This window comes from Herpailurus yagouaroundi, unplaced genomic scaffold (assembly GCF_014898765.1).
Source record: "Herpailurus yagouaroundi ecotype Mexico unplaced genomic scaffold, PumYag 29, whole genome shotgun sequence".
NCBI classification, from domain to species: domain Eukaryota; kingdom Metazoa; phylum Chordata; class Mammalia; order Carnivora; family Felidae; genus Herpailurus; species Herpailurus yagouaroundi.
Window position 1 is genome coordinate 77,678,309 of NW_024412377.1, and position 15,218 is coordinate 77,693,526.

A 15,218-nucleotide genomic window follows, 5' to 3' on the forward strand; every position below is an offset into this window, starting at 1 on the left:
CTTAAATATAAAGGCAAAGATAAGTTGAAAGCAAAAGAAGAAAAAGGGTAGAATTTACACAAAGGATACAAGAGTGCTGATGCATAGGGGCATTTGTACCCCAATGTTTATAGCAGCACTCTCAACAATAGCTGAATTATGGAAAGAGCCTAAATGTCCATCAATTGATGAATGGATAAAGAAGTTGTAGTTTACATATACAATGGAATACTACTTGGCAATGAGAAAGAATGAAATATGGCCTTTTGTAGCAACGTGGATGGAGTTGGAGAGTGTTATGCTAAGTGAAATAAGTCATACAAAAAAGACAGATACCATATGTTTTCACTCTTATGTGGATCCTGAGAAACTTAACAGAAGACCATGGAGGAGGGGAAGGGGAAAAAGAAAGTTACAGAGAGGGAAGGAGGCGAACCATAAGAGACTCTTAAAAATTGAGAACAAATTCAGGTTTGATGGAGGGTAGGAGGGAGGGGAATGTGGGTGATGGGCATTGAGGAGGACACCTGTTGGGATAAGCACTGGGTATTGTATGGAAACCAATTTGACAATAAATTTCATATTAAAAAAAAGGAAGAAAAGGTATATGATAATGCAAATTATCAATAAACAAAATATTGAAAACTCTCAAAACGAAGTCATGAAAGAGAAGCTACTAATGGTTTTATATAACCATTCCATGGAGCTTAAGAATAGGATAAACTCATCTACAGTGAGATAAATGATAAAGAATCATTGCATATGGTAGGCAGAGAAAGTAAAAAAGTACAGAAGGCGTTTCTGAGCTGATGGGAATGATCTATGCTTGGACCAGAGTGCCAGTCATAACTTATGGATTTTACCATACTCATCAAATTGCCCCCTTAAGAAGAGTACATTTCAATGAATGTAAATTATATCAATAAAATTAAAATGACTCTCCCCACAGTCCACATTAGACAATGAGAAAGAGTAAACTCATTGTTATGCTTTTGTGAACACCTCTATTCAGCTAATTGTTCCTTTGTTTACTTCTTTCTCCCCTGATCAGATATTTTGGGTTGTTGGCTTGATATTTCAGAGTTTTTACATCTGCCTTTCAAATGTAAACATTATTAACTTATTGAGGTGATATAATTAAGGGAAAACTGTCTCCAAGATTGAGATTCAGGAATATGTGTGTGTCATGTTTGTTCTCTGGAATTATAGTGGAGTACACCCTCTAAATTTTTAGAGTGGAGTTAGTAATGGTTGCCTCCTGAGAGAATTTTTAAAATTAAAGAGCAGAGACACAGTTGTTATATGAAGAAGACCCGATAGCTACATAGCCACGAAGACATAAATGTAACCTGACTATGGATTAATAATACTAAAGAATAAATATGCCAATCATAAAGGGTAAAGAGTAAACCAGAAACAGTACAGAAAAGAAACCTGAGCTATAAGTTTGGCAGCTCCTACCCAATCACAGTCCTATGGAAAGAGAGCTTTGGCCATCAGGCTTCAAATACATTTAGTTCATTGGCAAAACCATTCCTAGGCTGAGATGAATAAAATAAGCTATTACCTATTAATAATGTGAGCCTGCCCTTTGACACATGGAACATCATCATATATTTGAGTCAGTAAATTTGGTGGTCAGACACTGGATCATGAAAGTTTTACCATAGAATTGCTATTATGTGAGGGTTTTAGGAATATGGACTAGTTAACTTTTCTAACAGTACTATTCCCATTGCTTCACCTGTTTTTATTTTCTATGATTTTTACAGAAAGATTCTTGACATTTATTCTTTCTTTAAATCTCCTCTCCCTTTGGACCCTGCAGACTGTCAGCATTTGGATTTCTATCCGTGGCAGATAACATGTCAATCTGCCCAGTACAGATTTATCTCCTAATGATTATTTTCCTAACGGATCTATTATAACGTTTTATCTTGTGTTAAGATCTCAGTGCTACATTCCAGTGGTAGGATTTATTTTAGGTGCTAAATTCTTGCTTTTTTTTTTTCCTGGTAAGGGCCTTACCTTGCCTAATTTATGAACATGGGGCACACAGAGACCTCCTGAGGATATGCCATGGTACTAGCTCATTGATTTGGGGCTTGCCTACAGTACAAGCTTTAGCCAAAGGAATGTGAGGGAACATAACATACAGAGACTTTAGGAGGCATCAAGAGTTCTTCTTTTTTGGATGTCCCAAATAAGGCACACTTTTTGAGGCTGGAATCTGGAATGAGAAGACATGTAGCAGAGCCATAGAAGTTGACCACAGCCACTGACATCTATTATGAAAAAGAAATAAGTGTGTGTTATAGTAAACCACTGTGATTTGGGGAGGGTCACTTGTTATTAATAAAGCTAACTAGTAAAATTCATATACTGGATTAGGAGATAATCAAAATGAAATACTGTAACAGCAAACTTGAATTGCTAATTTGAAGCTATTTTAGAGGTTGTGTCAAGTAAGAGTGAAAAATATACTGTTTAAACAAAAATAAAAATAAGATTAAGGTTACTTGAAATTCACATTGATATAAAATAAGAAAAAAATCTTAAATAAGAAGGTATCTGAGATCTAGAGTTACTAAAAAAATATTATTTCTTTGCCTTTTGGTTATAACAATTTAAGATTAAGTAACTAGCTAGTCTTCTCATCACTTCATGATCACTTTTGAGCCTTTGAGGAGAGATCACTCCTTCTCCAGCAAGCACTCACAAGAGAAGTCTATTTTTCTTTGGCATGTCAGGTAAGTCACTGTCAGTAAAGGAAAACTATCCCTTTTGGTTCCCCTTTACATATACAAACAATCTCTCCATTTATGTCATCAGTGTTATCTTCATCGCCTCCTGTTGTCATCTACAGACCACCTATTCACTGTCATTAATTAATGGCCTGCTCAATTTGTGTAATCCACACTTAACTCCTATTATTCTTAGTGACTTCCAATAGTCACACAGACAATTTATCTAAAACCTTAGACTTTCTGCACTTCTTGTTTTTCTCATCTCTAGCAAAATTTGGTTTCACTTCAATTCAATCTCCCATTAGTCTCCCATTCCCGTAATAATTTTGCATCCTGCACCATCATTAACATATTTTCCCCCAAATCCAAGTTGTAAGTAACTCACTCTCTTAGTACTACCTATCACCTTTCCAGCTTACTTTGTCTGGCAGCCCCTTAAATTTAGTATATTGTATTGAAATTTCATCCCACAGGGTTGTAGACTTTATCTTAATGCATCTGTCCTCTTATGTTTTCCCTTCCCTTTTTTCCATATTAGATTATCATCTTAGTTCATCATTATTTTCATTAGTTTTTAAGTACAGTAATTACAAGTCTTATTTTCTCTCCTTCTGCCGTACTTGTTCGCAAAACCTCAGCCCTGGTTGAATTCAAGTATATATTTCTGTTGTCTAAAGCCTGTATAACTCAACTCAGCTGAAAATAGTCATTGTAACCACACTGAGAAGTCTCTGTTTAAATTCATGAGGTCAAGCCTTAAATAGACAAGCAGCACTACCTAAAAGTAATATTACATGTTCTAAATAAGTTTGCTTTCCCAGACTTTGGTATAAATAATTCAGAAATTTGCTTTCAACAAATACCTTATTATACAGTATCTTCCATTTTGCTTAGTTTATTATGCATGATATAATGGCTTCCATTGTATTCTTTATTTTCTGACATTTCTGCCTAGCCATTCACTACTTCTTGCCCTTTGTACTTGCTATTCTCTCAGCCTACAATGCTCTTACCCAGTTCATAGCTCCCTCTTATTCCACAAGTCTCACTTCAAATGTCACCTCCTCAGAGAGCCCTTCTCTGACCATCTTGTTCAAAGAACAGTTCCTTTATTACCCTGTTATATCACCTTGTTGCTCCTTCACAGCACTAATCACAATATGCAATTACCTCATTTTTTTTCTTTTTCTTTCCTTTTGTCATATCTTTCTGCATGTAGAAATTAAACTTCTCAAAAGGAGGAGGAGTTTGTGCTGTATTCTGCTGTATCTTCAGTGCCAAGTATAATGTCTGGCAAATAGTATGTACTCAAGGAATATTTTTTGTCTAATGAGTAAATGAGTATGACAGAAGCAAAATATCCCACCCCAAAATATACTACTTTGACATATTATTTTAAATTAAAGTTATTTAAAAAACAGCGGGTATAAGAAGGACACTCTAAGCTCCTTTGTTCAGCTGAAAGCAAGAAACAAAAGGTCCCCTACCTGTATCAGGAGTTAGAAGGCAACTTTATCATCAGAGTTAGGGACAGCAAGGAATATTCCAAGCTCAAAATTCTTTGTGTTGCCAATTCATCGCAAATTTATTTTTTCATTGCCTAAAAGGTATAAAAGGTTCCAGCTTTAGTAATTTCTTTTAGCCTCATATATTTATGAATATATATATATATATATATATATATATATAATTAAATTTGTTTTTCTCCCATTAATCTATCATAGGTCTTTAATTATTAGACCAGTCAAAGAACCTAGAAGGGAAGAAAAGGTTTTTTTCCTCTACAAATCAATACCCTATACAAATCACTTCATAACACATTAACTGTTTTTTTTAATATGTAAAGTAAGATGATAATAGTAATAAATGGCTTTCAAAGTCTCCTGTGAGCTTCTGGTTCCCTCTTTAACCCCTTACCTATAGGTTGGGAATAAGTGTACCATGAAATTAAGTGAGTAGTTGAATTTACTCATTTGAAGTGTGTTTTTACATGTGAGCTACCATTTGTCATCAGAGAACCCATGATATAAGGCTAGTTCTGAGGCTTCCTATGGGTAAATTCATCTTCAGAGGGATTTCAACATCCATGGATAAGAATCACCAACTTCCCAAACACCTCTGCTCACCTCAACAGACATATGACAAGTGTCTATAATACCAAGGACACACATTCAAAATCTTCATGGGTTCTAGGTTAGTCCCGAAAGGAATTCTACACACCAGAAATGTTATTTAAAAAAATGTATAATAATCCATTCACCCCTGAGAATTCCCTATAAGTTCACTTCTCTGTCAAAAAAAATTATAAGTGAATGAATCCAATCTACTTTCTTCATATCTCCATCTAACACATGCAGTCAAAGGTAGTTTTGCATTCAGGTCATACAAGAGGTGTAAAATGAGGTACAGGTCAGATGTGAATTAGACTCATTATTATTTCTTTATTCCCACAGGCTCCCTCCAATAAATATGTATTGATTCATTCTCCCAGAACAACTTTTTCCTGCTGACAGAGTAGGCAGGCATCCGTAGACTCAGCAATCAAAATTTTAGCTCATAAAGGCTTTGTTTATCAAAATTATCAATATTTCAATCCATTAAACAGGTAAATCATAAAATGTGTATCCTTTAACAGAATTATTTACTTGAAGTATTACAAATTCAAATATATGTAGGGACCAAGTAGATAAATGAATAAAAAAATCTGGAATAAAATAAATTAAAGGGAGAGATGAAACTACCTAACTCTACTTAATTGTTAGTACCAGAGTAGGTGAGTTTGGTATTAACAGGTTTTATGGTATTTTTGAAAAAAAATTTAAAATATTGGTGACTCGCTGTGTGTATGTGTATTTTATTTAAAAAAAAATTAAGTTTATTTATTTATTTTGAGAAAGAGAGAGAAAGTAAAAGCTGGGAAGGGCCAAAGAAAGAGGGAGAGAGAGAGAATCCCAAGCAGGCTCTACTCTGACAGCACAGAGCCCGACACAGGGCTCAAACCCACAAACCGTGAGATGATGATCTGAGCCAAGACCAAGAGTCAGATGCTTAACCAACTGAGCCACCCAGGAGCCCTTGTGTGTGTTTAATTTTAATCCATTTTGCAAGAAAACAAACGTCTTCTGTGGGCTTTACCAGTTAATAATGCTTACCAGTTTATCAGTTAACAATGACCTCAATAGTATTTTTCGTTAGAATCTTCAAATAATAAACATTAATGAATCATTTAAAATGACTGCTTCACAAATTTCAATTTACATAGGACTGTTCCATGTTATAATTATGTACACTGAAACAATATTTTCCAGAGATACTCATTGTATACTATTATAACTATAAAAGCAATTACAGAGATGTGTATGTATGTGTGTGTATGTGTATATATACACATATACTAATAATTTTTCAACCTTAAACAATTTATACTGCTTTTTCTCCTTTGCTTTTATTATGGTGAATTTAAAATTATATAAAAGGAAGGTGAGTTGCATTCAAGAAGAACTAAGTGGGTAATTGCACTGGGAAATATAAGAAAAGAAAGATAAGACAGGAGGAAGAAATTCTATCTAAATCAGATACAAGAGAGGCATTTATAAAGTTCACAAAAATTAAAGAAATTATAACCTTAAACAACAAACTCTCTAAATAGCAACATAGAAAATTATCTAGTAAGTGATCACTATTCAATGGAAAAGCAGTTTGGGGTAGTATTTAGCCTGATAGTTACTCTCTTCTTACCATTCAGTTCCTCCCCTCACCACTGGGAGAACACACAAAAAAATATTGCCATGGTATCATGTAGATCAACAAAGATTCCCCAAAACATGTGTAGGATAGTGTGTCTGTTTATTTTGACATTTCATGGGTCTGTGCAATACAAAAAAGTAGCAAGAGCTAGTATTATAGAACTAAAGGGGTTAAGAGTCTATAAACAATTAAAATGTTGGTTGTGAGCAAGTGAAATACCCATTCCAAACTGGGGTATATTTGACTAGTAGCAGTTAAAAGATGTTTTACAAAACATTGCAAATGAATATTATAAATTAAAGAATATTTGACTAATAGTACTTAAGAATTGTATCTTCTAAGGACATTCACATTTAAATAGAGATCAAGTACTAAATGCAAAGGATAATAAAGTACCATGGGTTAGATAATGGGGAAGAACTGAGAATGGTTATGATGGGATTTATCCTGTTCCAGAAATTATACTAGATTCAAAATTGTATCTTGCATTTAAAGTCAAGGTCACCCTTCTGTTGTAAGCTTATTATATTTGATTATTAAGGATGAAAACAAAAGTAACAGAAGGCTGATGAATATACATATACAAAAAAAATCTGTGTAGCTTTTATGGATATTTACATAGGCAAAATAAATTAATTTAGAATAATTCTTTAAACTAGATATCATTCCCCCCCCCCAAATAAAAGAGATTGGGCTGTCTAGTGGTGAAAAGCTGACTTTTCTCATTAATACGCTTCTTGCTTTTCCTGATCATTGATTTATAAGTAAAAGGCTTTATATGAACAATTCTTAGTGTATTTTAAGATCATTAACAAGAACTTCAACCAGCCCATCTGTGACGATTTTATGTACCAACTTGATTAGGCCATGGTACCCATGGTACTCGTTTTTTGGTCAAAAACTGGTCTAGATCTTTTATGTTACCATGAATGAAGGTGTTTTTGTTTGTTTGTTTATTTGTTTGTTTTTTAGCAACATTTAAATCAGTATAAGTAAAGCAGATTATCCTCCATAATATGGGTGGTCTTCATCCAATAAACTGAAGGCTTTAAGAAAAAACAGACTGAGTTTCCCCAAGCAAAAGGGATGTCTGCCTTCACATGTCTTCAAACTTTAGCTGCAGCATCAACTCTTCCCTCTTCCCAAGTCTCAAGACTACCAGCTTACTCTATAGATTTGGGAATTGCCAGCCTCCACCATCACATGATCAATTCCTTAAAATAATCTCTTTCTCCCAGTATAGACACACGTGTTATTGGTTCTGTTTCTCTGGAGATTATTGACTAATCCACCAATATTGCCATTATTAAAATGTCATGGGTTCTAATAGCAAGAAATAATTGGAATTTGAGATGAAAAAAACAAACATTCAGAAATATGTCAAATTCTGAATCAAAGAGTGAAAAAAGAAATGAACCAAGGAAGAAGTAAATAAATGAAGAGATAATCCATGTTCACAGAAAGGAAGACTCAATATTGTCAAGATGTCAATTCTTCCCAACTTGCTCTCCAGATTCGATCCAATTCCAATCAAAATCTTGGCAAATTAGTTTGAGGATACTGACAGAGTGATTCTAAAATTTATTTGGAGAGAGAAAAGACTCACAGTATTAGAGGACAACAAAGACAGAGGATTGACATTTTGAGACTTCAAAACTTATTATATAGCTACAATAATCAAGACAATGTGAAACTGGTGAAAGTATAGACTAATAGATCAGTGCAACAGATAGAGTGCTCAGAAATAGACACATGCAAGTATAGTCAACTGATCTTTGAGAAAGGAGCAAAGATACCACAGTGCAGAAAAGATGGTCTTTTCAGCAAAGAGTGCTGAAACAACTAGACATCCACATGCAAAAAAAAAAAAAAAAAAAAATCTAGACATATACCCTACACTCTTCACAAAACTTGACTCAGAAGTTAACAGGCCTAAAATAAAATGGTAAACTATAAAATTCCAGAGGATAAAACATGAAAAAATCTAGATGACCTTGAGTCTGATGAAGACTTTTTAGATCAATGTAGGAAATCATCGATAAAATGGACTTAATCAAAATTTAAAATTTCCTCTCTATGAAAGACACTGTTGAGATAATGAGAAACAAGCCATGAAGTGGAAGAAAATATTTGCAAAAAAATATGTGATAAAGGACAGTTATCCAAAAAATACAAAGAACTTTTAAATTAAGCAGTAAGAACAACCCAATTTTAAAATGGACAAAAGATCTGAACAGACATCTCACCAAAGAATATATACAGATGGAAAATGGACATATGAAAAGATGTTTCACATCATACCTCATCAAGAAAATACAAATTAAAACAATAATGAGATACCACTATATACCTATTAGGATGCCCCAAATCCAAAAAAAAAAAAAAAAAAAAATAAAAAAAAAAAAAACAAAAAACAATAATGAGATACCACTATATACCTATTAGGATGCCCCAAATCCAAAAAAAAAAACAGACAAACAAAAAACCTGAAAATACTAAATGCTGGCGAAGATGTTGAGCAACACAAAAACACAAACTCTCATTCCTTGCTGGTGGGATGGAAGATAGTACAGCCACTTGGAAGACAATTCAGCACTAAGAACAAGTTTCTTATAAAGTGAACCATAGTCTTACCATCTATCTTATCAGCAACTGTACTCTTTGGTATTTACTCAAACTGCACATGGATGTTTATAGCAACTTTATTCATGATTTCACAAACTTGGAAACAACCGACATGTCCTCCAGCAGGTATTTAAGTAAATAAACTGTGATATACCCAAACAGTGGAATTTTACTGTTAAAAAACAAAAACAAAAACAAAAACAAAAAAAAAAACCTTTCAAGCCATGAAAAAAATATGAAGGAATCTTTAAAGAATATCATTAAGTGAATGAAACCAATATGAAAGGGCTTTCTGTATAATTCCAACTATATGACTTGTAGAAAAGGCAAAACTATGTACACAGTAAAAATCAGTGGTTGCCTGGGGCTGGGGGAGCAGGCATGAATAGCCAGGGCACAGAGGATCTTTAGGGCAGTGAAAACTGTATGATACTATAATGGTGGATACAGGTCATTATACATAATACATCGGTAAAAGCCCATGGAACGTACAAGACCAAGAGTGAACTCTAATGTAAACTACGGAGTCTGGATGACAATGATGTCAGTGTAGTTTCATTGATTTTAACCAATGTACTGCTCTGGTGTGGGACGTTAATAGTGGAGGAAGTTGTGCATATTTGGAGGGGAGGGCATATGAGAAGTCTCTGTACTTTCTGGTCAACAGTGTTGTAAACCTAAAACTACTCTAAAAAATATCTGATTGAAGCATGCCATAGGCTATTATACTATGATACTGCATGTATTTACCCATTTCTTTCCAGCTAAAGCAGAGGGCACAGCCAGCAATTAAAACATGATTCACATTAAGTTAAAGGATAAAGTAGCATTTTAAAACCAGCTGCCATTACTTGCATTATTTATTCATCAGGTGCTGTGTAATTGCAGAATTGTGCTGAATAAAGACAAATGTGTTCTCTTCATTGAAGAACTTACAGTCCAAAGATAGAAGGGAAATTTAGAAACATCTTTAATGTCTCAGGATCATCAAATGGGGCATGCTAATGGAAGGAGTTGAGTCCAAAAGACTCTTATGTGGATAAGACTTCTTACTCAATATTTATGTTTATGGTTCTTGTACCTAATAGCATATTGAGAAGAATCAGACTATCCTCAGTTTGGCCTAAGTGTTGGCCTATGTGTTTTTTTTTTTTTAACCTGGTAAATTGTTATGGATGTATATTTCATAAATCTAATCATATTAAACAAATGACACTAAATTACACTCTAAAACCAAAATTGTTCAACTATGGGAAAGAGGAATCTCTTGAGTGTCACTAAAACTATTATCAGTCATTCAGAAGTGTTCACCTCAATATAAAAGGTGTTATGCTTAATGAATACAGAAATAGCAGCATTATACAACTGGAGAGTTCTTTTTTTTTCCTCCTCTCAATGTTTACATTTTCTTATGTGTTCCAGTAACTAGTTCTTTGTGTTCTTTTGTTTCACTCTTGGTGGGTTTACTTTGTTTTGTTTGGGCCAAACGAACAGTTTCCCCTAATTTAACTTGAGGCATAACACATAAATTAAACCCACTTTCCTCTTGAAGATATTCTTGTTGCAACTTCCCTATTAGAGAAGACAGTGTGATAATATGAAGCTATAGAATATTACGATCACACTAAAACCTTATGTCACTATTCTCCTTTCCCACTCCGTGTTCTAACAGTACTGAACTACTTCAAAGTTCCCCAAAGTACTGGCATTTTATTCTCTGAAGTGCACAAAATCTTGCTTTGTTTGCAGTGTTGTATCCTCCCTCTGCCTGGCTTGCCCTGGTAGATGTGCAAACCCCACTTTATGTGTGCCCTCTTCCAGGAAGCTCACTTTCCTTGCTCCCAACAACTCCATCCACTCCCAACCACTCCATCTGCTGCTCCCCTGCAGCTTACCCAGATAGGAGATACTTAAAATGCTGGCATTAGTCCATGGTGCCACATGGCAACTTAATTCTTTTACAATCTGACCTCCTCTGAGTGAATGAATTCCCTCCCTCCTTAGATGCTATATTCTATTCAACTGTGTCCCCACGTCCTCACAGATTTCCTGGACCATATTAATTGATCCAAAATATGTTGGACAAATTTTATTAAGTGATGCATATTACTCCATTCCCATCAGCAAGAGTTTTGAGTCCAAAACATATTTGTTTACTGTTTAGAAACCAAATGTTAACCTAAAGAATTTAATTAATTTAACCTATAGAATCCTAACCATGCACTGCCCACTCCCTCTCTGCCCCAATTCCCTTTTAACTTAAATAAGAAGCTGTTTTATTCTTGCAGTTTCTGCTAGTTGAGAAGTCAGTGTGATAGAGATGCTAGCGGGATTTGCCTAGACATCAATAAACTCCAAAGGCTCCCGGCGGGCCACTTGTAGTGTCAATAAAGACTCATAATTACTTGCTCCTTTGAGCATTTTAGACCCAACCCCTTAGTTCACTCTGCTGCGAATAAGAGGCTTGAGAACCGAGAGGCTCTTAACTTCTTAAACCTTAGGCGAAGAATGGCAAACATTGGCAGGTACCTCAGAATTTTAAGCAAAGGTGCTGGCTGCTATAGTTGTTATTTTAAGCTGCTAGGGGACTAGTAACTCAGAACTCCCCTTCTTGCTCAGCTCCCCCCAAGGACTGGTGGTGGGCCTCACCATTTCCGGGCTGGGGGAGGTATAAGCCCCAGGGGCCAAGAGTGGAAGGCAGCTGGAGCCACTGCACAACCCTAAGGAACAAGTGATTCAATTGAGAGAGGCCGTGGGGTGGGGAGAGGAGAAAGCGGAGAACTTGGAACCTTTTCTTACAGATGGGGTAAATCCTGGCTTCCGGGCAAGATCTCACACTAGGGGTGCCTCCCGACCCATCCATCCCACTAGCCATGAGGCAAAACCAAACCAAGGCATGGATATAACTAGACCAGCAAGCTTCTCTCTCTTGGTGAGGGCGAGGCCAAAGAACAGTGAAGGAAGTACTCAGACTCGCGGTTAACTAGGACTCCAAAGTGCCCCTTCCACACAATACAACAGAAGTAAGGAAAACAATAGGAGGGAGGAGAGAGTGTAAATCAGAGGCTAAACACACATCACTGAAATTTTTGAGGAAGAACGTGCCCTTCCTTCTTTCCTGTCTTCCTATCCTCCTACTTTTCCCCCTTCTTTCTCCTATGTCTGGGTGTACTTGCATTTAAAGGATGTCCTTGGTGGCTGCTTTTTCGCAAAATTCTGTTTCTCCGCAGTGAAGTTTAAGGCGGATTGGAGTTTCCTTGACTCCTGCGTGAGGAGTTTCCAAATGGCAGTGAAAAAGCGTCACATAAATATCCATAAAGCGCTTAATGACACCTCTGTCATCTGTTTCCTTCAAGATCCTAAATCGGGGTGGTCATCCACCACCCACCCTGAGTGGGCGATCGGCTAATTGGTTCATGTGTGTATGGGTACTTTCCAGATCGAGCTGTGCACCGAATACTAAACGTCCTCCTCCTCCTTCCCCCTCCCTTCCTCGATTCACTCTTCTCGGGAGGGCGTGTGTATGCGCGTTCGCGTGTGTGTGTCCGCGTGTGTATGTTTAGGAAAGGCTCTTGGATGAAGCTACCCCCTTGCAACCCACTCCCCCCCGCCCTGCTCAGGACGAAGCATCTCTCAAGCAAGATGCGTCTCTAATCTGTCCCCGGCTGAGGTGTCCTCTCCCCGCTGATAAGGACAGACTATCTCTGCGCTCGTCCAGGGAGCTGATACGTAGGTTTCCCAGGAGGGCGACCCGACTTCCTTCTGGCACGCTGCGTTCTCCCCGGGTTGTGTGACTTGCTGTTGCTTGCGTGCGCGGGTGTGTGTGTGTGTGTGTGTGTGTGTGTGTGTGTGTGTGTGTGTATGTGCGCGCGTACACGGCTGTGAGCTTGTGAGCTTCCTCTCCCGGCACTGTGCAGGCAGCGCCGGCGACGTTACTCTCCAAGCCGCCGACAGCAACGCGAGGCAACCGCAGCCTCCGCCCCCTCAGTCTGGTGATTGGCTGGTTTTGCTCATCATTTCCCTGCTAGGAAAAGGGAAGGGCCAGTGACGCCCCCGAACCCAGCTGCAGAAGCGGCCGCCACCTCCGATGCACAAGGTGTCTCATCTGAGAAGAAACCTGAGCCCCAGGGAGGAGGCGCGGAGCGACCGGGGCAGGGCTGGCGCGAACCAGGCGGCAGAGCGCTGGGCAGCGCTCAAGGACCAGCGGGAGCTCGGCCGCGGAGGACCCTTGCGACCCGCTCCTGAGATCCCGGCTCCACACTCTCTTCGAATTTTACAGATTTCCCCCGGCGACTGTATCTCCCCAAAACGGAGCCTTTATCCCAAGAGAAGGTGAGGGAGCTGGGGCAACCAGGACTTTCCCGGGCACCCAAGATGCGCTCCATTAGGAAGAGGTGGACGATCTGCACGATAAGTCTGCTCCTGATCTTTTATAAGACAAAAGAAATAGCAAGAACTGAGGAGCACCAGGAGACGCAACTCATCGGGTAAATGCAAAGCTTCATTTCAGGATATAATAATAATAATAATAATAATAATAATAATAATAATAAAGTCAAGCCATAAATGAAACGTGAATATAGACGGGAGAGTGAGGGTTGGGAGAGTGTGTGTGTTCATAATGAGCTTTTGTGCGTTTAGTCTCATGAATTAAATAACAAAGGCTGTTGTTGAGGTGTGTGTGCTTTTCCCCGGCGTGCTCTCAGTAGGAGTTCAACTTACCCTGTGTGGTGATGGTGGCAGTTGTGTTCGCGCCGGGGCTCGCACGCCCAAGGAGAAGTCACTGCAGAAGTGTCAACAAAGAACGTGTGCCTTTGTCCTTTCAATCCCTGGGCAGAACTCAGGAGAGGTGTCTTTATTTCCCATGTGGCTGTCCTTCTTTTTCTGCCCATCACTCTAAGGAGATACTGGAGAGAGCCTGGCTTCCTCAAAGACTGAAGTTAAAGCCCAGAAAGCAGGAGACACACTGATTCTTTACTCTTCTTTTCGTTGGGTAGATCTGTGTATCGTTTGAATTAGAAACTCCAGTACAACCAAGAATTCTTCCCTATTTGCTCTTCTGTGGCAAAACGCATGGGCGTCATGGTTACAGTTTTAGCAACTGGGTACTGTAGATTCTCACAGACTATATTTCTGCTATTTCTTTCGTTTGTCTAAATGAGTTCAGAAGCTTCCCCCACCCCAGTAAGTTCTCTAAATATCACACTTCCTTCCTCCCTTCCCCTGGCTTCTGTTTCTTTGAAGTTTACCCAGGAGGTGGCTGCAACTTTGTGTTGCTTACATATCTTGGAAGCGTTTTCTGAGGATGTGAACCTGGTTGTCAACTCTGTTCAAAGTCCTGTTTCGGAAATCCTCCCTTATCCGGAGGCGTCCGCTATCGGAAACTCCACGCTGGCAGAGATGCCAGCCTGATTTTTATGTTCCCTGACAGTTATTAAAACGAAGATAGAGTCTTTGCGTGTGTGTGCGTGTGTGTGTGTGTGTGTGTGTGTGTGTGGACTGCTAAAAGGTGCACGCACGCGCGCGCGCACACACACACACACACACACACAAACTTCATGCACTCCATTTAATATTCCTGCTCCTCCCTAAGTAATGAGTGTTTAAGTGAGCAAGATGCAGGCTTATACTTACAGAAAGAATCTTCTGTTCGATCGGAAACTAAGATAGCAGAAGTACAGTCCAAAGGGACTGGAAGGGAATGAGAAAGCTGACGGGCTGGATGGTCGTTATGCATCACAAATCTGTAAAAGGTCTATTCTGGGGAAGAGAAGAAAAGCCGAACTATATGAGGTCGTTTACATAGGGAGTGGGTGGGTTGAAAACGCCGCCTAGCTCAATTGTCAGGAAAGCAGGACTTTGGGCGGGGACGTGGGCATCTCGGGCAGACTTGTGCTTCCCAGGCAGACAAAGGGGTCTTAGGGAAGGTGATAAACGGCGCGCGGGGGAGAGGTGGAGAGGCGGAGGCTGGGCGTGGGGGGGTCGAGGCTCTTTGTTCCCTTCCGGGCTGGTGGGCTCCGAACAGACGCGTGAGCCCAGACAAAGCCGCCAAGCCTCGCCAGGACTCTGAGGGTTCAGGCCCTCCGCTCGCTGACGAGCAGGAGGGGGGAGGACGCGTGA

General features: G+C 38.7%; 1 protein-coding gene and 1 long non-coding RNA gene across 2 annotated transcripts in view; one reads left to right on the plus strand and one right to left on the minus strand.

Moving 5' to 3' along the window:
* LOC121012518 (uncharacterized) overlaps positions 1-15,218 on the minus strand; it is a 120,399-nt gene that overhangs the window by 104,672 nt on the left and 509 nt on the right. Inside the window, exons 2-3 of the long non-coding RNA XR_005782156.1 lie at positions 4,214-4,326; positions 2,136-2,264 (exon numbers count right to left, since the gene is read on the minus strand). This is a non-coding gene — a long non-coding RNA (uncharacterized LOC121012518). The remainder of the gene's footprint in view (positions 1-2,135; positions 2,265-4,213; positions 4,327-15,218) is intronic.
* Positions 13,127-15,218, plus strand: part of ST8SIA4 (ST8 alpha-N-acetyl-neuraminide alpha-2,8-sialyltransferase 4) — a 97,628-nt gene continuing 95,536 nt past the window's right edge. The window contains 3 exon segments of the mRNA XM_040447753.1: positions 13,127-13,305; positions 13,307-13,393; positions 13,395-13,585. Coding sequence (XP_040303687.1) covers positions 13,186-13,305; positions 13,307-13,393; positions 13,395-13,585 — 398 coding nt within the window. The 5' untranslated portion in view covers positions 13,127-13,185.